Raw genomic sequence first — 24,062 nt, forward strand, 5'->3', positions numbered from 1 at the left:
AGTAGAGTAGAGTAGGGTAGAGTAGAGTAGAGTAGAGTAGAGTAGGGTAGAGTAGGGTCGGGTCGGGTCGGGTAGGGTAGAGTAGAGTAGGATAGAGTAGAGAAGGATAGAGTAGAGTAGAGTAGAGTAGGGTAGAGTAGAGAAGGATAGAGTAGAGTAGAGTAGAGTAGAATAGGGTAGATTAGGGTCGGGTAGAATAGAGTAGAGTAAAGAGTAGGGTAGGGTAGGGTAGAGAAGGATAGTGTAGAGTAGAGTAGAATAGAGTAGGGTAGAGTAGGGTAGAGTAGGGTCGGGTAGGGTAGGGTAGAGTAGGATAGAGTAGAGTAGAGTAGTGTAGGGTAGAGTAGGGTCGGGTAGGGTAGAGTAGAGTAGGGTAGGGTAGAGTAGAGTAGAGTAGAGTAGAGTAGAGTAGAGTAGAGTAGAGTAGAGTAGAGTAGAGTAGAGTAGGGTCGGGTCGGGTCGGGTAGAGTAGAGTAGGGTAGCGTAGAGTAGGGTAGAGTAGGGTAGAGTGAAGTAGAGTAGGGTTGAGTAGAGTCGGGTCGGATAGGGTAGGGGAGAGTAGAGTGGAGTAGAGTAGAGTAGGGTAGAGTAGAGTAGAGTAGGGTAGAGTAGAGTAGGGTGGAGTAGAGTAGATTAGAGTAGGGTCGGGTAGAGTAGAGTAGAGTAGGATAGATTAGAGTAGAGTATGGTCGGGTATGGTAGAGTAGAGTAGAGTAGAGTAGAGTAGAGTAGAGTAGAGTAGAGTAGAGTAGAGTAGAGTAGAGTAGAGCAGAGTAGGGTAGAGTAGGGTAGAGTAGAGTAGAGTAGAGTAGAGTAGGGTCGGGTAGGGTCGGGTAGGGTAGAGTAGAGTAGGATAGAGTAAAGTAGAGTAGAGTAGAGTAGAGTAGGGTAGAGTACGGTCGGGTAGGGTAGGGTAGGGTAGGGTAGGGTAGGGTATGGTAGGGTAGAATAGGGTAGAGTAGAGTAGAGTCGAGTAGAGTAGGGTAGAGTAGAGTAGAATAGGGTTGAGTAGGGTCGGGTCGGATAGGGTAGAGTAGAGTAGAGTAGAGTAGAGGAGGGTAGAGTAGAGTAGAGTAGGGTAGATTAGGGTCGGGTGGGGTAGGGTAGAGTAGAGTAGGGTCGAGTAGAGTAGGGTCAGGTAGAGTAGAGTAGAGTAGAGTAAAGTAAGGTAGAGTAGAGTAAGGTAGAGTAGAGTAGGGTAGGGTAGAGTAGAGTAGAGTAGGGTAGAGTAGGGTAGGGTAGGTTCGGGTAGAGTAGAGTTGGGTCGGTCGGGTAGAGTGGATTAGAGTAGAGTAAAGTAGAGTAGGGTAGGGTAGAGAAGGATAGAGTAGAGTAGAGTAAGGTCGATTAGAGTAGAGTATGGTTGGGTAGGTTAGGGTAGAGTAGAGTAGGATAGAGTAGAGTAGAGCAGGGTGGAGAAGGGTCGGGTAGGGTAGGGTATGGTAGAGTAGAGTAGGGTAGAGTAGAGTAGAGTAGAGTAGGGTAGAGTAGAGTAGAGTAGAGTAGAGTAGAGTAGGGTAGAGTAGGGTCGGGTCGGGTCGGGTAGGGTAGAGTAGAGTAGGATAGAGTAGAGAAGGATAGAGTAGAGTAGAGTAGAGTAGGGTAGAGTAGAGAAGGATAGAGTAGAGTAGAGTAGAGTAGAATAGGGTAGATTAGGGTCGGGTAGAATAGAGTAGAGTAAAGAGTAGGGTAGGGTAGGGTAGAGAAGGATAGTGTAGAGTAGAGTAGAATAGAGTAGGGTAGAGTAGGGTAGAGTAGGGTCGGGTAGGGTAGGGTAGAGTAGGATAGAGTAGAGTAGAGTAGTGTAGGGTAGAGTAGGGTCGGGTAGGGTAGAGTAGAGTAGGGTAGGGTAGATTAGAGTAGAGTAGAGTAGAGTAGAGTAGAGTAGAGTAGAGTAGAGTAGAGTAGGGTCGGGTCGGGTCGGGTCGGGTAGAGTAGAGTAGGGTAGCGTAGAGTAGGGTAGAGTAGGGTAGAGTGAAGTAGAGTAGGGTTGAGTAGAGTCGGGTCGGATAGGGTAGGGGAGAGTAGAGTGGAGTAGAGTAGAGTAGGGTAGAGTAGAGTAGAGTAGGGTAGAGTAGAGTAGGGTGGAGTAGAGTAGATTAGAGTAGGGTCGGGTAGAGTAGAGTAGAGTAGGATAGATTAGAGTAGAGTATGGTCGGGTATGGTAGAGTAGAGTAGAGTAGAGTAGAGTAGAGTAGAGTAGAGTAGAGTAGAGTAGAGTAGAGTAGGGTAGAGTAGGGTCGGGCAGGGTAGGGTAGGGTAGAGTAGAGTAGGGTAGAGTAGAGTAGGGTAGAGTAGGGTCGGGTAGGGTCGGGTAGGGTAGAGTAGAGTAGAGTAGAGTAGGGTAGAGTAGAGTAGGGTAGAGTAGAGTTGATTAGAGTAGGGTAGGATAGAGTAGGGTCGGGTAGAGTAGAGTAGAGTAGAGTAGGGTAGGGTAGAGTAGGGCAGTGTAGAGTAGAGTAGAGTAAAGTAGAGTAGGGTAGAGCAGAGTAGGGTAGAGCAGAGTAGAGTAGAGTAGGGTAGGGTAGGGTAGGGTCGGGCAGGGTAGGGTAGGGTAGAGTAGAGTAGGGTAGAGTAGAGTAGGGTAGAGTAGGGTCGGGTAGGGTCAGGTAGGGTAGAGTAGAGTAGAGTAGAGTAGGGTAGAGTAGAGTAAAGTAGAGTAGGGTAGAGTAGAGTAGAGTAGAGTAGAGTAGAGTAGAGTAGAGTAGAGTAGAGTAGAGTAGAGTAGAGTAGAGAAGAGATAGATGTGTACCTGACGTTGGTATGTCGTTGGACATAGAGGTTGTGAAAGTTGTTGGTGCCCTCTGCCCGGCCGAAGTCCCTGTCCCTTGGTCCCTGTAACCTCTGAATGATCTCTGCCTTCATCACACGGGCGATATGGGCCGGGAGCAGGGACAACAATAACCTCTCCTGGAGAGAGGGAGGGAGAGAGAGATATGTACTGTGATGTCCAAATGAACTGCTTTAGGTGTGCAGTGTACCCTGATATTTTTGAGTGCATAACTCTGTATCAGGGCCAGGTCTCTCTATGTGTAATAACAGTAATATTAATGGAAGGTTACTAAAAGCTATTTTCTGTATTCAGTCTCTTAAATGGCAGGAAATGTACTTGATTCACAGTCTGCAATTAACCATGTGTGAGCACGTGTGTGCGTGCAGGCGCGCGTCTGTTTTCATTGATTGCAGTGAGTGTAAATCAGACTGACGAGCACTCATCACAACGTGGTCAATTATTTCTCCAGCAGCAGGCTGGGAAGGGAAGCAAACATTTAGATGTGGTACCAGCTCAACTCTAGGAACGCAGATCATCTAATTTAATGAAGATGTTTTCCTCTCGCTTCCTCCAGTTTCTGCTGTCATGAACTTGATTATACGTCTTCATCTATGTACGACAATAACATTTTCTCAACCCTGGCCTGCCCTCTGGGATACCAGTTCAACGGGTCATTTTAAGTGATTTATAAACAGAAAATCACTTAGTTACTCTATTTCCAGCTTCTAAGAGCAACAGAGGATGTGGTGGTAGGTAAGAGTCAGCCAGTTGTTATAATGCCTTTATGAAGTGACATTAAGATGACCTTAACGTCTATGTAGTGACATAATGAGGCAGAAAGAAAAGTGAGTCTGCTGGACAGAGATACCCTGTGTGTGTGTGTGTGTGTGTGTGTGTGTGTGTGTGTGTGTGTGTGTGTGTGTGTGTGTGTGTGTGTGTGTGTGTGTGAGGAAGTGCGTGCGGTAGGGAGATAATGGCTGGATTTCAAAGTGAAGGAATTGATGATTTTTGCTTTTGTCATGAACAGAAAAAACATCAAAACAGCTGCATAATTATGATTTTTAAATCGATCAGACGTTGTTTCAAGAGATGGAGAGGAGGGGAGCGAGGGAGGGGGAGGCAGGGAACGAAGGAAGAGAGGTTGTTAACAAGCAAAGTCTATTTTTAGCCACCAACCGCTGCAGTCTCCATCCTATCCCCAAACCTCTTCTGGATTTAATTTGCCGCTGTGTTTTAGGCAATGGGCTCAAAGTGTGTGTGTATATATGTGTGTGTGTGTGTGTGTGTGTGTGTGTGTGTGTGTGTGTGTGTGTGTGTGTGTGTGTGTGTGTGTGTGTGTGTGTGTGTGTGTGTGTGTGTGTGTGTGTGTGTGTGTGTGTGTGTGTGTGTGTGTGTGTGTGTGTGTGTGTGTGTGTGTGTGTGTGTGTGTGTGTGTGTGTGTCATCCTTGGGTCGCTCGTCTTTTCAGTTCGCTGCAGCTAGCAACTGGAACGAGCTGCAACAAACACTCAAATTGGACAGTTTTATCTCAATCTCTTCATTCAAAGACTCAATCATGAACACTCTTACTGACAGTTGTGGCTGCTTTGCGTGATGTATTGTTGTCTCTAGCTTCTTGCCCTTTGTGCTGTTGTCTGTGCCCAATAATGTTTGTACCATGTTTTGTGCTGCTACCATGTTGTGTTGCTACTATGTTGTTGTCATGTTGTGTTGCTAACATGCTGTGTTGTCATGTGTTGCTGCCTTGCTATGTTATTGTCTTAGGTCTCTCTTTATGTAGTGTTGTGTTGTCTCTCTTGTCGTGATGTGTGTTTTGTCCTATATTTATATGTTATTTATTTTTGTATTAAAAAAATGTAATCCCAGCCCCCGTCCCTGCAGGAGGCCTTTTGCCTTTTGGTAGGCTGACATTGTAAATAAGAATTTGTTCTAAACTGACTTGCCGAGTTAAATAAAGGTTAAATAAAACGTTTTAAATATAGAGGTTGTCTCAACCTGCCATCCTGGAAAAAGCTGAAGAGTTGAGAGGCAGAGTTGGGTTCTGCTGCTCCCGGGCTAGACCACTGGTTGGCTGACCAGGTCGACTGACTCTGTTCCCTGGCAACCTGGTTGATAACACACAGGTGTGAAATGGCCTTCTGATGCAGGACAATTGACTCAGGCTGAAATTTCGGGTTGGTAGCCTACCTCAGCTGTAAGAATTTACAAAGTTTGTCTCTATGTCGCTGGGCCAGAGAGAGGGTTTGAGAGAAGTTTTTCTACTGCTGCCCCAAAATGTATGAAGTAGATTTTTAACTCAGAAAAAACCCTCTTGTGCAGGCATGGCTGTGTCCCCAGCTGCCGGTTCGTGAAGGCCAGTGATTTTCAGACACTGGAGGAGGCAGGAGTCCCGCAGCCCCATGTCGCCACCCGTTCCATGGCATGGAGGGAGCGGTCAGTGAGGGTCAAGGTACTCACAGTGTCTGTGAGGCTGGACTGCCCAGCTTGAGTCATGCCATGCTGCTGGAGGTGTCCAGGCTGGTGGAGGAGACCATCCCACCAAGTCAGGCCAGGTATCCTCAGTCAGAACAGGACAAGCGCACTGGTTAGGTGGAGGCTCTCATACGGGGGCTAGATGTGCATCCCGGTCCGGAGCCAGAGGCAGGCCCCAAATGGTCCAGGCTGTGGATCCAGTGCTGGTCGTGGGTCTGGCTGTGCTGTGTCCTCAGGGGGTGGTGAAGGTTGTGGACCCAGAGCTGGAGCTGGGTAAGCAGATGGCACTGGACTGGATGACGGACCTAGGACTGGAAATGAGTCGGCCGGTGAGTCCAGGACAGGGCCGGACATCGGACCCAGAGCTGGTGCTGCAAATAGGCCCAGGTCAGTGCTGGAATGGTCCTCAGGAACACTGGGACCAGGACGGTGGTCGGGTCTGGTAACAGCAGGTTGACCAGGAGAGACACAGGCTGTGTCGGTTGGGGTGCCAGCTGAGTGGCTGCAGGGCTGACTGGCAGTCTGCAGGTTGAGCAGGTTAGAGCTCTGGCATTTGCTGGACTGGCTGCAGCACCGGGGAGCTCCGGCTTACCCCAAAACTAAGGTGCCGGTTTAGATAAGGGACGATTGCTTGGATACCCGGTTAGAGGCACAATGACGAACAGGACACAGATTCAAGTTCAATCCTTTAATTGCCTCAGGCACCCAATTGGTGCTCTATTTTACACACACACACACACACACAATGAATACTTTATACGCTCTATGTGCGTGTGTGTATATGCGTGTGTGTCTATACCGTTTATGTCTGTGCAAAGTAGGCCTACCTGCTGGTGTTTCTCAAACTCTAGTTTGATGGGGGACTTGATGCAGTTGCAGGTGTCCTGGTAGGTCTGTCTGAGGGCCAGGTTCATCAGGTGCTTATGGTACGCTCCAGCCAGGTTACCACACGTAAAGATAATCATGTTAGCCAGGATCTGATAGAGGAGAGGAGAGGAGAGGAGAGGAGGGGAGAGGAGGGGAGAGGAGAGGAGAGGAGAGGAGAGGAGAGGAGAGGAGAGGAGAGGAGAAGAGAAGAGAAGAGAAGAGAAGAGAAGAGAAGAGAAGAGAAGAGAAGAGAAGAGAGGAGAGGAGAGGAGAGGAGAAGAGAAGAGAAGAGAAGAGAAGAGAAGAGAAGAGAAGAGAAGAGAAGAGAAGAGAAGAGAAGAGAAGAGAAGAGAAGAGAAGAGAGGAGAGGAGAGGAGAGGAGAGGAGAGGAGAAGAGAAGAGAAGAGAAGAGAAGAGAAGAGAAGAGAAGAGAAGAGAAGAGAAGAGAAGAGAAGAGAAGAGAAGAGAAGAGAAGAGAAGAGAAGAGAAGAGAAGAGAAGAGAAGAGAAGAGAAGAGAAGAGAAGAGAAGAGAAGAGAAGAGAGGAGAGGAGAGGAGAGGAGAGGAGAGGAGAGGAGAGGAGAGGAGAGGAGAGGAGAGGAAAGGAGAGGAGAGGAGAGGAGAGGAGAGGAGAGGAGAGGAGAGGAGAGGAGAGGAGAGGAAATAGAATAGCCTTAGTCCTCCTAGGAGAACATTCTTATTCACAGACTAAATACATTTTACAGACGGAATACATTTTACCAGACAACCAACCTAACAAACCCACACCCAGACATTACCATTGCCATTCCTGACTTGCCTAGCTAAATAAAGGTAAAATAAAAAAGTAAAAAAATACAAATATCCATCCCATCCGCTGTGTGTGCAGTCACAGTGGCCTCACACATCAGACACCCCCTAACTGACTGATGCATGGGCCTCATACAGACATGATGAAACTTCACAATGGTCAGCTGGTGGGAAAGAAGGGGTATAGAAGAACACAGATGCTATTGGAGACTTGAATAAAATACTGAAAGAGTCACATGTGAATGACTCAATCAAGAGAAATACAAATCCCCCCCCCCTAACATACACACAGAGGAGACTCATAAAGATAAACTCAGTGTCTGACGCCAGTGCAGATGAAGTCTTCTATAATCTAATAACCCAATGTCCATCTATACAACTCAATAACACATTATTGCCCCATAAACCTGCCCTAGTACACACATCTTGTTTCATGTAGTGTGCCACTATGTCAACATCAGGCTCATTAAAGCCCTGTAAATAAATAGACACAGATCTTCAGAAGACCAGGCAATAAGTGTGTTTATTACATGTTTATTTACAGAGACATGTTAAGGGTTTTTCCAGTAAACCATGGTGTTTGTGTGTGTGACTGTGTGTGTGTGTGTGCACACGCAAGCACCATGAGAGGGATAGAGATTGGCTGAGGTTGTGTGTACCTGTGTGTGCATGTGCACGTGCCAGCCTACCTGCATGCATACCTATGTCACAGACTTTGTGGGTAACATCCATGCCTTTTATTTCTGGCTATGTGAAAATATTGTTAGCATTGACCAACAGCACAGACATACTGACGTTCTGTTGTAGCTTCACTGACCTAGCTAGCTTCGATAGAGCAGGACATTATGCCCAGTTCATTTATTCCTCGGCAGCATCCCAGATGGCATTCTATTCCCTATGTTGTGCATTACGTTTGACCAGGGCCTGTAGAGAATAGGATGCTATTTGGCACACAGGCTCAGCCTCTAGCCCCAGCTCTCAGAGTAGCTATTCATTTAGACTGAGAGTTCTACTCTGGTAATGAGGAGCGTACTGAGGGCCCACACAGAGTAGAGGGAGAGAGAGAGATCGGGACGAGAGAGAGAAAGAGAGAGAGGGGGACAAACAGAGACAGCCGCTGGATAGAAGCAGGTTGATGTTGATTGTCTTGCCCTGGAGGCAGAACTGAGTGATTTCCAGTAGATGGGCCAACTGTCAAAATTGGTTATATCATAAAAATGTATGAAAATAAAATGTATGTGTGTGTATGTGGTGTGTGTGAGTGTGTGCTTTGAATCTGTGTATGTGTTTATGTTTAAATGTGTGTGTGTATGTGTGTACCCTTACCTGCCACACCAGTGGTTCCAAGGCCTCTGCAGTAAACGCTAGACACACACTGAGTGTGATTGTGTGTGATAAACATGTGATGATGCTGGCTAGGACTGCTCCCCTCATGGAGAACGGCAGCATGGTGTAGACCACAAACACTATGAACAGGAAGAAGGACACCTGGGAGAGAGGAAGACACAGGATGTTACCGGGGGAAACTTTAACATGTTACACCACAAACACTGTGAATAGGAAGAAGGGAGAAAAGAAGTAGGAAGTCATAGGGAGATTCTTAATTGGACAAAAGTTTGTCCTCTCCTCTCCTCTACTCCATCCTCCTTTCTTCTGTGATCCGGAAACCAAATAAGTGGTTGAGTGGTCGAGGGGATTGTCAATTCGTTAGTAGGCAAACGAAGGAGTCTGCTCCACTCCTCAACTACCTACTTTGACAGAGGATGCACAACAGCATCCTTGCGGCGTCTAGCACAGTGTTTTACAATATGCCACACCCCTTTGAATCAGCTGTTGTTTTCTTGAAGGAGAAACGCATGCACACATTTAAAAACAATACTCTACTTAATGTTTATCTATAAAATGTCTGCCACAACTAGCTTCATTTGTTTTATCACTTTACACATTTATTTTGGGATCCACCCCTGTAAACATCCTTTGTCTGAAGACGCGTGGGTGGAGAAGGAGAGTCTAATTTCATACAAGCGCATCTGTTTCCAGAAGATGGAGGAGAGCAAAACCAATTGAGATTCTCCCATGAAATATTACAGGGAGACACTTTAACATGTTACATGATGACATCCTGGGAGAGAGGAAGTAACGGAACATTCCAAGAAGTCACTTCTGTCACTGCACTATGTTCCACCAGGCATCAGCACAAACTTTTCTCTGACTCTTAAATGTTTGGTCTACTACATAAATCATGACTAGGGTTACAAAATTCTGCAAACTTTCCCAAAATACCCAGTTTTCCAGAAGTTCTGGTTGCATGATGCCGGATTTCCTGCTGATTCCTGGAATCTTCCAAACATCATTTTGGGGAAAACCCCTGAATTTTGGGAAAGTTAACAGGATTTTGCAACCCTAATCATGAATCACGTGTGTGCATTAGCCTACCAAGCTAAATCCATAGGCAAGTTTACTCATCATACAACATTAGTTTGGGGAACCTTTCGCAGCACAGAGTTGTTAATAACAGCCTAAATCATATCACGTTATAGTTATAGCACTACTGACATACCAGGATCAGAACAGGAAAGGAGGAGCTGGACACAGGAACTTAACAAACAGATAAGGAGGTCATGGCTCAGAGCGTAACCCATCACAACCCATGGCCCTGACTCCATGCAGCACCATGTACACCAACCAAGACCTCACTAACAGGAAGTGGTGTCTGACAGGGACAGGAAGTAGGAAATGGAATAGGAAGTCAACAGAGGGTCACAGTGAGTGTCTATATCACAGTAGTTCAAAGGTAAGGGTTCAGGAAAGACAGAGAGATGACAGACACTATGACTACTAGAGGGATAGAGGGATATTGTGCAGAGAGATTTGATTTGATTTACTAGGATTCCCATTAGCTGACGCCAATGGCGATAGCTAATCTTACTGGTGTCCGACATATAACGAAAAAGACATTACAGACAAAAGACTTACAATTTACATACATAAAAAAAACTAACATGTAGTGTGTGTGTGCATCTATCACATACATGTCAGTACATACACACAACAAGTAGGTCACATGGGGGAGAGGCGTTGTGCCGTGAGGTGTTGCTTAATTTGTTTTTTGAAACCAGGTTTGCTGTTCACTTGAGCTATATAAGATGGAAGGGCGTTCCGTGCACTCATGGCTCTGTATAATACTGTACATTTCCTTGGATTTCTTCTGGACCTGGGGACTGTGAAAAGATCCCCGATGGCATGTCTGGGGGTGTAACTGTGTGTGTCAGTGCTGTATGTAAGTTGACTATGCAAACAATTTAGAATTTCCATAAAAACAAGAAGTGACGCAGTCAGTCTTTCCTCAACTCTTAGCGAAAACAGACTGGAATGCATAGTATTAATACAGTGGCTTGCAAAAGTATTCACCCCCTTGGCATTTTCCTGTTTTGTTGCCTTACAATCATTTGATTTACACAACATGCCTACCACTTTGAAGATGCAAAATATTTTTTATTGTGAAACAAACAAGAAATAAGACAAAAAAACTGAAAACTTGAGCGTGCTTAACTATTCACCCCCCAAAGTCAATACTTTGTAGAGACACCTTTTGCAGCAATTACAGCTGCAGGTCTCTGGGGTATGTCTCCATAAGATTGGCACATCTAGCCACTGGGATTTTTGCCCATTCTTCAAGTCAAAACTGCTCCAGCTCCTTCAAGTTGGATTGGTTCCACTGGTGTACCGCAATCTTTAAGTCATACCACAGATTGGATTGAGGTCTGGGCTTTGTCACTTGCTTGGTGGTTGGTGCATGGTGGTGCCCCTTGCTTAGTGGTGTTGCAGACTCTAGGGCCTTTCAGAACAGGTGTATATATACTGAGATCGTGTGACAGATCATGTGACACTTAGATTGCACACAGGTGGACTTTATTTAACTAGTTATGTGACTTCTTAAGGTAATTGGTTGCACCAGATCTTATTTAGGGGCTTCATAACAAAAGGGGTGAATACATATGCACGCACCACTTTTTTTATTACACTTTTTTCCTTTCACTTCACCATTTTCAACTATTTTGTGTATGTCCATTACCTGAATGTCCATTATGTCCATTATATCCATTACATCCAAATAAAAATCCATTTAAATTACAGGTTGTAATGCAAAAAACGAGGAAAAACGCCAAGGGGGATAAATACTTTTGCAAGGTGCTGTATTAGCCTTCTGATTACAATGAATAGCAAGACGTGTCGCTTTGTTCTGGGCCAGCTGCAGCTTAACTAGGTCTTTCTTTGCAGCACTTGACCACATGACTGGACAATAATCACGATAAAATAAAAATAGAGCCTGTAGGACTTGCTTTGTGGAGTGTGGTGTCAAAAAAGCAGAGCATCTCTTTATTGAGGACAAACCTCTCCCCATCTTTACAACCATTGAATCTATATTTTTTGACCATGACCAGCTAAGTCTCCTCAACTTGTTCAACAGGCACATCATTCATTACCAGATTTACCTGAGGTCTAGAACTTAGGGAATGATTTGTACCAAATAAAATGCTCTTAGTTTTAGAGATGTTCAGGATCAGTTTATTTATTTTTTAAATGTTTTATTTATTTATTTTTACCCCCTTTTCCCCCCCAATTTCCTGGTATCCAATTGTTAGTCGTTACTGTCTTGTCTCATCGCTACAACTCCCGCACGGACTCGGGAGAAGCAACCCAACCAAGCTGCACTGCTTCTTAACACAGCGCGCATCCAACCCAGAAGCCAGCCGCACCAATGTGTCGGAGGAAACACCGTACACCTAGCGACCTGGTCAGCATGCACTGCGCCTGGCCCGCCACGGGAGTCGCTAGTGCGCGGTAAGACAAGGATATCCCTGCCGGCCAAACCCTTCCTAACCCGGACGACGCTAATTGTGCGCCGCCCCATGGGCCTCCCGGTCGCGGCCGGCTGCAACAGAGCCTGGATTCAAACCCAGAGTCTCTGAGTTCGAGCCCTGAAACTCACAGCTAGCACTGCGATGCAGTGCCTTAGACCACTGCGCCACCCGGGAGGCCAGGATCAGTTTATTTCTGGCCACCCATTCCAAAACAGACTGCAAATCTTTGTTAAGGGTTTCAGTGACTTCATTAGCTGTGGTTGCTGATGCGTATATGGTTGAATCATCAGCATACATGGACACACATGCTTTGAATAATGCCAGTGGCAGGTCAATGATTAAAAAAAATAGAAAAGAGTAGAGTGCCTAGAGAGCTGCCCTGAGGTACACCACACTTTACATGTTTGAAATTAGAGAAGCTTCCATTAAAGAAGACCCTCTGAGTTATATTAGAAAGATCTCTGAACTCACGATATGGCAGAGGTTGAAAAGTCATAAAACATACGTTTTCTCAACAACAGGTTATGGTCAATAATATCAAAGGCTGTACTGAAATCTAACAATACAGGTCCCACAATCTTCTTATTATCAATTTATTTCAACCAATCATCAGTCATTTGTGTCAGTGCAGTACATGTTGAGTACCTTTTTCTATAAGCATACTAAAAGTCCGTTGTTAATTTGTTTACAGAGAAGTTGCATTGTATTTGGTCAAACACAATTTTTCCCAACGGTTTGCTAAGAGCTGGCAGCAAGCTGATAGGTCTGCTGTTAGAACCAGTAAAGGCCACTTTACCATTCTAGGGTAGCGGAATGACTTTGGCTTCCCTCCAGGCCTGAGGACAAAGACTTTCATCTAGGCTCAGATTAAAGATATGACAGATAGGAGTGACTATAGAGTCAGCCACCATCCTCAGTAGCTTTCCATCTAAGTTGTCAATGCCAGGAAGTTTGTCATTATTGATCGATAACAATATTTTTCCACCTCTCCCACAGAGAGAGAGAGAGAAATGTTGAAAGAGAGGGAATTTGGAGCTTTAAAGTGACAGTGACACTATCCTGTCCAGCCGTTTACCAACAAGAGATGCAATTCTTACCACCAACCCTGACCTTGACTTCAACCCAAACATTAATTAAGAACAAATAGCTTTGGTGCTGCTAGCTCATCATTTCTGCTGATATTGACATTGTTTCTGTTCTTAAATGGCCATTTAGAGACAAACAGCAATGTGAGAAGGGATATGGATGTTTTATTGTTGTTGTTTTACTGTTGACAGTTGGTTTTCTCATCCTTTACAGTCAAACGTTAGATGGTCTACTTTTCTAAGTGTATATATTGTTTTCTCTTCCATCATTCTCTTTCCCTTTCTCCATCTCCTCTCTCCCACCCCTTCTCTCTCCTTCCCGCAAGCCAACCAGCCGGGTCAGAATGAGGGAGGGTTGTATTATTTTGATGGTACCAGGTGTCTGGAGCTCTGGTCCAATCTGGCTTCCACTAATACCTGCTCTCTCCTGGGAGATTCAATCAGGTCCAGACACAACCACCTCCTCAGCTGAAAGGGCTGCTGTGGGTGTGTGTTTATGTTTGTGACAGATTGTGTGTGTGACTGTTACTAAGCAGAACATAACCTGTTCTAAACTTTCAGATTCTCTGTCACACCCCTCTCTTTCCGTCTCTCTCTCTCCACACCCCTCTCTTTCCGTCTCTCTCTCCCTCCCCACACCCCTCTCTTTCCGTCTCTCTCTTCACACACTCTCTCTTTCCGTCTCTCCCTCCCCACACCCCTCTCTTTCCGTCTCTCCCTCCCCACACTCTCTCTCTCTCTCTCTCTGTTTGAGAACAGACTGTAGTCGCAGCAGTAGTTGCAGACAGTGTTATTTAGCTCAGTGTGTTCCATCAGTATGGTTGAGAGCGTACTTCCTCCTGGCTCTAGGCTGATTGGCTCACAGTAAAGAACCATTTTTCTCATTATTCTAGTCTGAGGCATTTACCATCATCCTCACAGGACACCTGGGTGGTATTCTATACCTGAACTACCTGTCATATAAGAACACTCGTTCTCCTTTCAATACGTTTCCTCCTTAAGGTGCCTACTGAGAATGTGGAATTAACCACTAGAGTAATGATATGAGATTAGTGTCTGTGTAAGAAGGAGACAGGAAGAGAGAGAGGTAGAGAGGGGTAGAAAGAGAGAGAGAGAGAGAGAGAGAGAGAGAGAGAGAGAGAGAGAGAGAGAGGGGAGAGGAAAGAGGACAGGAAATAGCTGAAAGACCCTTACAGAAAAAACACATGATTTCATGTGAAAAATCGAATGTAGTAGGAGAGAAAGGGAGAGATAGTCATTGAGCAGAATAGGTTGTTTAATAATGCAGTATGATTATGCTCTCACAGATGGAGAGATGGATAAAAATATCTCACCACGATGATGGAAGAGTGAGGGAGAGAAGCTAGGAGAAGGAGAGGGGTATGCGGGAGGGAGAGAGGCAGTGCCGCCTCTAGCCTTTTGAGGGCCCTAAGCGAGATTTGGTTGGGGGGGGCCCCCCTACGTCGCGGGAAAAACCTTTTAGTGCCCCCACTTTTGTATTTTCTTTGTATTTTAAAGTTAATTTCCTGCAATTCTACACAATTTCCATGGGGTATAGAGAAAGTGTTGCAGTTTTAAAGCACATTTTCTGCTATTTACACATTTTGCTATGATTTATGCCACGTTCATATGATAGATGTGTAAAAGTGACTAACAAAAGGCACCCTGTAGGTCAGGGCCATTGAATGCATGCCCTGCGTGGCCGGTTGGTAATTTGGTGATGATAAGGCCTACTATAAGGTTTATATAGCTGGCTAGAATACCTTGCCTAGCAACCTAAAAATGCTAGCTGAACTCGGCTAATTGAGGGACTGACATAACAAGTGGAAAACTGCTGATGCACTACCCAACTGAGTTGTTTTTTGGTCGGGGGCCCTTAGCAGACGCGGAGCACTACTCTCCATGAGTAGTCTGCTAAAAGGAAGAGGAGGCTCTGGAGAGAAGGATGCAGAGAGGGGGAGGGAAGAAGAGAAACAGAGGGTGAGAGAGGGATGGAGAGAAGTTAGGTAAAGGAAAGGGGGCGCAAGGTTGAGAGAAGGAGGGAGGAGAGGAACAGAAGGGGAAGGAGGGATGGAGAGAAGGTAGGAAAAGGAGAGGGGGCGCAAGGTTGAGAGAAGGAGGGAGGAGAGGAACAGAAGGGGAAGGAGGGATGGAGAGAAGGTAGGAGAAGGAGAGGGGGAGTGACGGTGAGAGAGGGATAAATGGAAGGAGACCAGGGAGGATGAGGTAAAGTGGCAGAGGGATATAAAGTAAATAGAATTTTAGAAATAAGGAGAGACAGAGAGACGCGGGGGGACTGGGAAAAAGATCAAATGAAAAGTAAATTGGAAAAGAGAGAGGGAAGGAAGGAGGGAGATAAGGAGGGGGGAGAGTAAAGTGAATGGGCCTGAAAGGTAATGTATCTGTCTCCTGATCTCTCACCTTCTGTGGCTTAGCCTAACACTTAATCACACATGAGGAACACTCACGGTAAAGGACACACACTCACACACAGACACACAAACACACAAAAGCAGGTAGCCTAGAAGTTAGAGAGGACAATCGCCGGTTTGAATCCCAGTTCTGATGTAGTAAACAGTAATCAAAGATGGAATCTCCAGCTGCTGTGGTTTTGAGCAAGGCACTCAATCCTTTAAAAAAACAGTTCCAGCAGCAATGAACCGTGGCTAACCCTGTGGTCCCAAACTCTTGTATGTGTGTCTCAAGGGATTGGGTTGAAAAGCAAAAAATATACATTTCTCCTTTAAAGACCAATTGACAATAAAGTATTAATGAACAATATTTTTCTTCTTCTACACAAACACACACACAACGCTGCCTAATATGCACGCCCGACATGCTCGCGCACGAGCGCACCCCCCCCCCCCTCCCCACCTCACCTGGTCCCAAGGACAGAGGATCCCCCCGGAGAACATGAAGAGGTAACCCATGGCAACCAGGCAGGCCCATATAAGGAGGGAGAAGAGGCGGAGCATGCGGTTGAAGACGGACTCTATGCAGACCAGGATGAAGATGGAGAGGAAGAGGAAGAGGGTGGTGGGCACGGTGATCAGGAATGCTAGGTGGTCCTCCATGTTCTGGAGAGAGAGAGGGGAAGTGAGGGAGAAAGGGAGGAGGGGAGGTGAGGGAGGGAGGGAGTGTAGAAAAAGGAGAGAAAAACAAGACAGGAGCTTTTTGTCTCCTCAATTTCTGAAGGAGACAACTTCACACCGCCTCTCTTTCTTTCGCTCTCTCTTTTGGGTTAGCCTACTAAAAATGCAGGCACTCTTTGTATTGTAATATTTGGGGATAAAAGCATCTGCTAAGTGGTTTATTGTAGACCAGCAGAATACACATCTCATCACCACACACACACAGAGACAGACAGACAGGCAGTCTGAGCCCAGAGAATGTGCTACTGTGTCACTTCTATCCTCACACTGTCACTGTCAGCATTTAAAACCTGTCAACGCACATGCCAACACATACACACACTCTCTCACTCTCTCTCTCACACACACACACACACACATTTTTACTATCCTTGTGGGGAACAAACAATTGATTCCCATTCAAAATCCTATTTTTTCTAACCCCTAATCCTAAACCTAATCCTAACCCTAAAGCTAACCCCTAAGCCTAAAATAGTAAAAAAGTAAAAACACACACACACACACACACACACACACACACACACACACACACACACACACACACACACACACACACACACACACACACACACACACACACACACACACACACACACACACACACACACACACACACACACACACACACACACACGGTCTCCGTTCATACCATTCATACCCTCCTCCATACTCCGTAATGCATCCATGTCTAATCAAATGTGTACCCAGACTATTTGCATTGCCCTCCCCCCTCTTTTACGCTCCTGCTACTCTTTTTATCTATGCATAAGTCACGTTAATAACTCTACCTACATGTATATATTACCTCAATTACCTCGACTAACCGGTGCCCCCGCACATTGACTCTGTACCAGTACCCCCTGTATAGCCTCGCTATTGTTATTTTACCGCTGCTCTTTAATTAGTTGTTACTTTTATTTCTTTATTTTTTTAGTTATTTTTCTTAAAACTGCAATGTTGGTTAAGGGCTTGTAAGTAAGCGTTTCACTGTAAGGTCTACACCTGTTGTATTTGGCGCATGTGACAAATAACATTTGATTTGATGTCTCATACCCATCACTGCTCTACTCATCATCACTAGCTGTCAGACTCTATTAATGTTCACATGACTCCCTCACCCCTCACCCAGCCATAACCTGTGTGTGTGTGTCAGTGGCGGTTGGTGCCGTTTAAGATTAGGGAGGAGGTTTTTGTTGTTGTTGATGAGCATGGCCTCATTTCTATTACAGCATATTGGATGCCTGTCATTCATAGTCCCTTCACTCAGCTCAATGTAGCATAACATCGATAGGTTTAGGCTACTACATGATACTAACATTTTCCCTATACCCATCATGATGTTGCTACAACCTAGCCTATGAATGAAAGTTTACAACGTAGAGAAAAATTTGATAGAAAAAAGGTGATAGACAGTGACACATCAATACCGCCTTGCACACTCTTACCTGCATCTAGCTGATCTAGGGTGTAATCATTAGTCAAAACAGTTGCAAATGAGAGTTTCTATCAGACAAATGCAGGTATTTTTTATCCCCGTTTCGTTCCGTTAAAGAAATATTTTAACAGAATCGGTGGAATGAACACACCCCTGATCACCCCCAAACACAGTTCACTTCCATTACAGCCACATACAAACAGTATGATCTCGTTGTATAATTCCTTCTCGCATCTACGCGCTATTCTGTGACCAGGTGAAAAAAACCTTCCAATACAAACTTTATATCATAACTGCTAACCACTACACACAGCCTACATTGTTGTCACCATATTAGTTAACACACCATAATAGTTAGCATAGCTACTAGAACTAACGCGTTAATAAACCCGCTACAATTATGCAGCACAGTTTACAGCAAGCAGTTTAGCAGTTACACCTGTGAGCCCAGGTGGCAATAAATTAATAAAACCAAAATCTTACCTTGACTTGGAAGAGTTCAAGTGTTGGATAGCCATAGCCAGTTAGCTAACATAGCATCCCTATCTGTTTGATCCGGGTGTTTGAGTAGGCTAAACTAGCTGGCTGCATTCGCTAGCTAGCCACAAAATGTAACTTTTTGAGCAATCCGACCAAATTCACATAGAAATATGTGTTATGTGTCTAAGAAGCGTTAGATATGTTCGGTTTTGCGTCTTTTACTTTCGGTTTTGCACACCAGCTTCAAACAGCTGAAAACATAATATTTTGGATTGTGGAAAATATATTTCACAGCAGTTTAGGTTGTACAATGACTCTCTACACTTGCTTGTTTTATCACAAACTGAAATTAAGCAAATTATTCAAATTTTAGCAACAAGGAAATGGCAGAGTACTATATAGTGCAAATTAAGTGAAAATGAGAGTGAAAAAAAAGACAATGAAATATAGCTATGTAACGTGTTCGCTGGGAGTCCGGAAACAAGTACAGGGAGAGAATCATTTAATAAATAAACAAACATGGAACAAAACAAGAAACACGACAGCGTACAGACATGAGACACCAAACAGAGTCAATAACGCCAAAGGAAAAAACCAAAGGGAGTGACAGTTATAGGGAAGGTAATCAGGAAGGTGATGGAGTCCAGGTGAGTCTGATTTGGCGCTGGTGCACGTAATAATAAGCAGACTGGCGACCTCGAGTGCCGGAGAGGGAGTATACGTGGCAGTACCCCCTCCCTGACGCGCGGCTCCGGCCGCAGGACCACGACCAGAGGGATGGGAGCCTGACGAACCAGCTGAGGCATGGGAGCCTGACAAGCCGGCTGAGACATGGGAGCTTGCCGGTCCAACCGAGTCTTGTGAACCTGTCAAGGTAGCTGAGGCATGGGAGCCTGAGGAGCTAGCTGAGGCATCTCCGGTAGCGAAACCTGGAGACAACGTCACCTACAAAACAAAAAATAATAACACTCCCTGATGCTCCCCTTTGGGGAGGCGTTATTCTGTAACGTGTACGCTGGGAGTCGGGAAGCAAGTTCAAGGAGTGAATCATTTAATAAATAAACAAACATGGAACAAAACAAGAAACACGAAAAGCGTACAGACATGAAACACCAACAGAGTCAATAACGCCAAAGAAAAAAACTAAATGAGTGACACTTACAGGGAAGGGAATCGGGAAGGTGATGGAGTCCAGTTGAGTCTGATGAGGCGCTGGTGCGCGTAACGATGGTGACAGGTATGCATAATAATAAGCAGACTGGCGACCTCCAGCGCTGGAGAGGGACTATACGTGACAAGCTAGCGCTCTCTCTCCCTCTCTTGCCTCTCCTTCATTTTTGAAGAAATGCATTTGTTGAAAACTGTTCAACTATTGTCTTTCTCTCTCTTTGAGTCAACTACTCACCACATTTTATGCATTGCAGTAGTAGCTAGCTGTAGCTTATGATTTCAGTACTAGATTCATTCTCTGATCCTTTGATCATTCGGTTAACCACATCTCAGTTCATGCTGCAAGAGCTCTGATAGGTTGGAGGACGTCCTCTGGAAGTTGTCATAATTCCTGTGTAAGTCTATGGAAGGGAGTGAGAACCATGAGCCTCCTAGGTTTTGTATTGAAGTCAATGTACCACGAGGAGGACGGAAACTAACTGTCCTCCGGCTACACCATGGTGCTACCCTACTGAGTGCTGTTGAGGCTACTGTAGACCTTCATTGCAAAACAGTGTGTTTTAATCAATTATTTGGTGACATGTGAATATATTTAGTATAGTTGTATCTAAAAAGGATAACTATATAAACATTTTAAAAAATTCACTGAGGAGGATGGTCTTTCCCTTCCTACTCTGAGGAGCCTCCACTGGTGCGTGTGTGTGTGTGCCTGCCTGCGTGGGTGCGTGCCTGTGTGTATGACTGCCTCTCTGTGTACACACGTGAGCAAACATGTACGTGTGTTTGTATGTGTGTCCACTCCCTCTCATCACAAATACCCAGGTAAAAGTGACAGGCATTGGGTAGCCTGATTGTGTGGTAGTCTATTCATTATGCAGAAGTCCATTAGCCTTTTACTGCAATGGGCTAAATCAGGGTCACACAGTCTTTCTTGGTAGTCTTAAACAAATGTACTTTGAAACAAAAGTATACACCTCACACACATGGTTATGGGCTTACAAAACAGAAGTCACCTATACCATGTCAGATATAGAGTTGAAATGTATTACATTTTGAGTTTACATCTCAATATTACACTGTATATACATCACAGAAGACTGAAATATAACAAAACCGTTTCACATAGAAACACCAGATATTTGGCTGTTTATTTTTTAATTTTTTTAACATGAATAACATTCCAACCCATGATGCCACTAGGTCATATCACTGCAGGAAGAGCTACAGCTAGAGGCTGGGTGGAGCTCGAGGCCTACTTCTCTGACATCGAGAGTGCAGGGTCCGGATCAAATATACTTAACAAAAATATAAATGCAACATGAAACAATTTCAACGATATTACTGAGTTACAGTTCATATAAGGATATCAGTCAATTGAAATAAATTCATTAGGCCCTAATCTATGGATTTCACATGACTTGTCAAGGGCTCAGCCATGGGTGGGCCTGGGAGGGCATAGGAATTGAGTTGGACATACTGCCAAATGTTCTAAAACGACGTCGGAGGCGGATTTTAAGGCAGCCCCCCGCACCTCTCTGATTCAGAGGGGTTGGGTTAAATGCGGAAGACACATTTCAGTTGAATGCATTCAGTTGTACAACTGACTAGGTATCCCCCTTTCCCTTATGGTAGAGAATTTAACATTCAAGGTGCACCTGTGTAATAATCATGCTGTTTAATTAATCAGCTTCTTCATATGCCACACCTGTCAGGTGGATGGATTATCTTGGCACAGGAGAAATAACGTTACTCACTAATTGGAATGTAAACAAATTTCTGCACAAAATTTGAGAGAAATAAGCTTTTGGTACATATGCAAAAGTTCTGGGATCTTTTATTTCAGCTCATGAAACATTGGACCAACTCTTTACATGTTGTGTTTATATTTTTGTTCCTTATAATTACCCTGCCTTTCTGACTCTGAGGTTATAAATTGTAGAGATACAGAAATCGGCATAATTTTCTAAATGTAGATTTTGCATAAGAACATTATGAGAGCCTAGAATATCATCAGAAGACCCTCCATATTATGATTATGTGATTAAACACATCAGTAGAATAAATTATATCCTTCTGCAGTTCTATGATTTGTATTTGTATGTTTTGTGGTGTTCTATGATTCTATGGTAGAATACAGTGGTGTTTTATGGTTCTATGGTAGAATACAGTGGTGTTCTATGGTTCTATGGTTGAATACATTGGTGTTCTATGGTTCTATGGTAGAATAGAGAGGTGTTCTATGGTTATTTGCTAGAATACAGTGGTGTTTAAAGATTCTAAGGAGTAGCAGTATAAGTATGAGTCAGGGTGTGTAGAGCCAGGCTGAGGCAAGGGGGACATATTGTTAGGGGGGGTAGAGTAATGCCTCAGCAGCAGTGCTATGATTTAGGGTCTGACTAGGCCAGGCAAAACCCAGGAGACTACTAGCTAGCTACTGACACCCCAAGAAGCACAGAGAGCAAGCACCCAGACAGAATTACAATGAGCTTTATATATATATATATATATATATATATATATATATATATATATATATATATATATATATATATACACTCACAAACGTGTGTGTGCGCATACAGACAAACACAACGCATACACAGAAAGCATACATACACACACACGTGCACATACATACACACACACACAAACACAACAAAACACACCCCTCCGGTCGCAGCCATTATTATCAATCCTTGTTCCCTCACTAAACCACACTCATGAATATTTGATAAAGTGTATAAAATACCAATTATGGCAATGACTCACTAACTGCGTGATTAGCAACATAATGTCATACTTTACCTTTCGTCACACATGCACACACCAGTGGAAAAAGGTAAAACTATACTAAATATATTCACTTCACCAAATAATTGATTAAAACACACTGTTTTGCAATGAAGGTCTAGAATAGCCTCAACAGCACTCTGTAGGGTAGCACCATGGGGTAGCAGGAGGAGAGCTAGCTTTCGTCCTCTTCTTGGTACATTGACTTCAATACAAAACCTAGGAGGCTCTTAGTTCTCACCCCTTTCCATAGACTTACACAGTAATTATGACAACTTCCGGAGGATGTCCTCCAACCTATCAGAGCTCTTGCAGCATGAACTGACATGTTGTCCACCCAATCAAAGGATCAGAGAATGAATCTAGTACTGAAAGCATAAGCTACAGCTAGCTAGTACTGCAGCGCATACAATGTGCTGAGTAGCTGACTCAAAAAGAGAGCGAGACAATAGTTGAACAGTTTTTAACTAATATATTTCTTCAAAAATGAAGGAGAAGCAAGAAAAAGCGAGAGATTTTGTGATTTATTTTCACTTCCAGTTTCACTTACTTAGCTAGCAAATGCAGCTGACTAGTTTAGTTGCTCAAACACCCAGCTCAAACAGAGGGATGCTATGTTAGCTAGCTGGCTATGACTATCCAACACAACACTGGAACTCTTCCAAGTCAAGGTAAGCTTTTGGTTTTATTAAAGTATTACCACCGGGGCCCGCCGGTGTAACTGCTTACTGAATTTACACTGTAACGTTACTGCATGATTGTAGCGGGTTTACTAACGTATTAGTTCTATTAGCCATATTGACTGGAACATTACTTTAGTTAATATGAGGACAACGATGTAGGCTGTGTGTGGTGGTTTGGGTAGGAAAGGTTTTTTCGCTCGGTTACATACAGCTGATGTGTTGTTCATTGAAGTCCACAAACTAAGGGAAAAGGTCAGAGGAGGAGATTGCATAGAGGTGAGAATGAATACAACGTGGCTGCTATGAAAGTGAATTGTGTTTATGCGTGATCAGGGGTCTATTCATTACACCGATTCTGTTGAAAAATGCTTCTTAAACGGAAGCAAACAAAACGGGAATATAAATCTGAATTTGTCCAAAATTAAGTCTCGTTTGCATCTGTTGAACTAATGATTACACCCTAGATAGGCTAGATGCAGGAAAGAGTGTGCAAGGTGGTATTGAATGACAGTCATTGTCTGTCCATGTGTCATTTTTCTCTCGACCTGTGTGCACCTATGTTGTAAACTTTCATTCATAGGCTAGGTTATAGCAACCTCATGGTGGGTTTAGGAAAAATTTGAGTATGATATAGTAGCCTAAACCTATCGATGTTACATTGGAATATGAATGACAGTCATCCAACATGCTGTAATAGAAATAAGGCCATGCTCATGAAAATAAAATTGTCCTCCCTCATCATAAACGGCACTGACCGCCACTGGCACACACACATGCTCGCAGGAACACACATGCACACACAACTCAAACACACACAAACGCACACTCTTCTCATCTCTTCCCGTCTGTAACTGAATAACTGAATAGTCCTGCTCTTTCCCCACTTTAGTGCTCTCCCTTAGCCTATCCGCGGTGAAAACTCCTGCCATTTGCACATTTCAAATTGTTAGCTATTTAAAGCTATTTAATTCCATTTAAACCCATTCAAGCCCATTTCCCAGGCAGGACAAAGGGAGAGGGGGAGGTGACGGGCTGCTGTTCTCTACTGTTTTGTCTACAAGAACAATTACTTCCCTTTTACCTCAGACTGACTGATTCCACCTTTATACAGGGGGAAGAGGGAGGGGACATAACACTGTCAGTCAGTGAGGTGGGAGTGAGTGTGTGTGTGCATGTGTGTGTACAGTGCCTTCGGAAAGTTTTCAGACCCCTTTACTTTTTCCACATTTTGTTACGTTACAGCCTTATTCTAAAATGTATTAAATGTTTTTTTTCCCTCATCAATCTACACACAATACCCCATAATGACAAAGCAAAAACAGTTTTTTGCAACAAAAAATAAATACATTTTAAACTGAAATATCACATTTACATAAGTTACATTGGTTTTTGCTCTGAAATGTATTGTCAACTGTGGGACCTTATACGGAGGTGTGTGCCTTTCCAAATCATGTCCAATCAACTGAATTCACTCCAGGTGGATTCCAATCAAGTTGTAGAAAA

General features: G+C 44.2%; 1 protein-coding gene across 5 annotated transcripts in view; it reads right to left on the reverse strand.

The window, feature by feature from the left end:
* Nucleotides 1–24,062, reverse strand: part of LOC139559424 (adenylate cyclase type 2-like) — an 88,812-nt gene that overhangs the window by 50,633 nt on the left and 14,117 nt on the right. For 4 of the 5 annotated variants that reach the window (XM_071375444.1, XM_071375443.1, XM_071375446.1 and 1 more), the window contains exons 2-5: nt 15,729–15,926; nt 8,226–8,387; nt 6,072–6,221; nt 2,753–2,910 (exon numbers count right to left, since the gene is read on the reverse strand). In XM_071375444.1, coding sequence (XP_071231545.1) covers nt 2,753–2,910; nt 6,072–6,221; nt 8,226–8,387; nt 15,729–15,926 — 668 coding nt within the window. The remainder of the gene's footprint in view (nt 1–2,752; nt 2,911–6,071; nt 6,222–8,225; nt 8,388–15,728; nt 15,927–24,062) is intronic. The other variant, XM_071375445.1, reaches the window with a different exon arrangement.

Source organism: Salvelinus alpinus, chromosome 29, assembly GCF_045679555.1.
Source record: "Salvelinus alpinus chromosome 29, SLU_Salpinus.1, whole genome shotgun sequence".
Taxonomy (NCBI): Eukaryota; Metazoa; Chordata; class Actinopteri; order Salmoniformes; family Salmonidae; genus Salvelinus; species Salvelinus alpinus.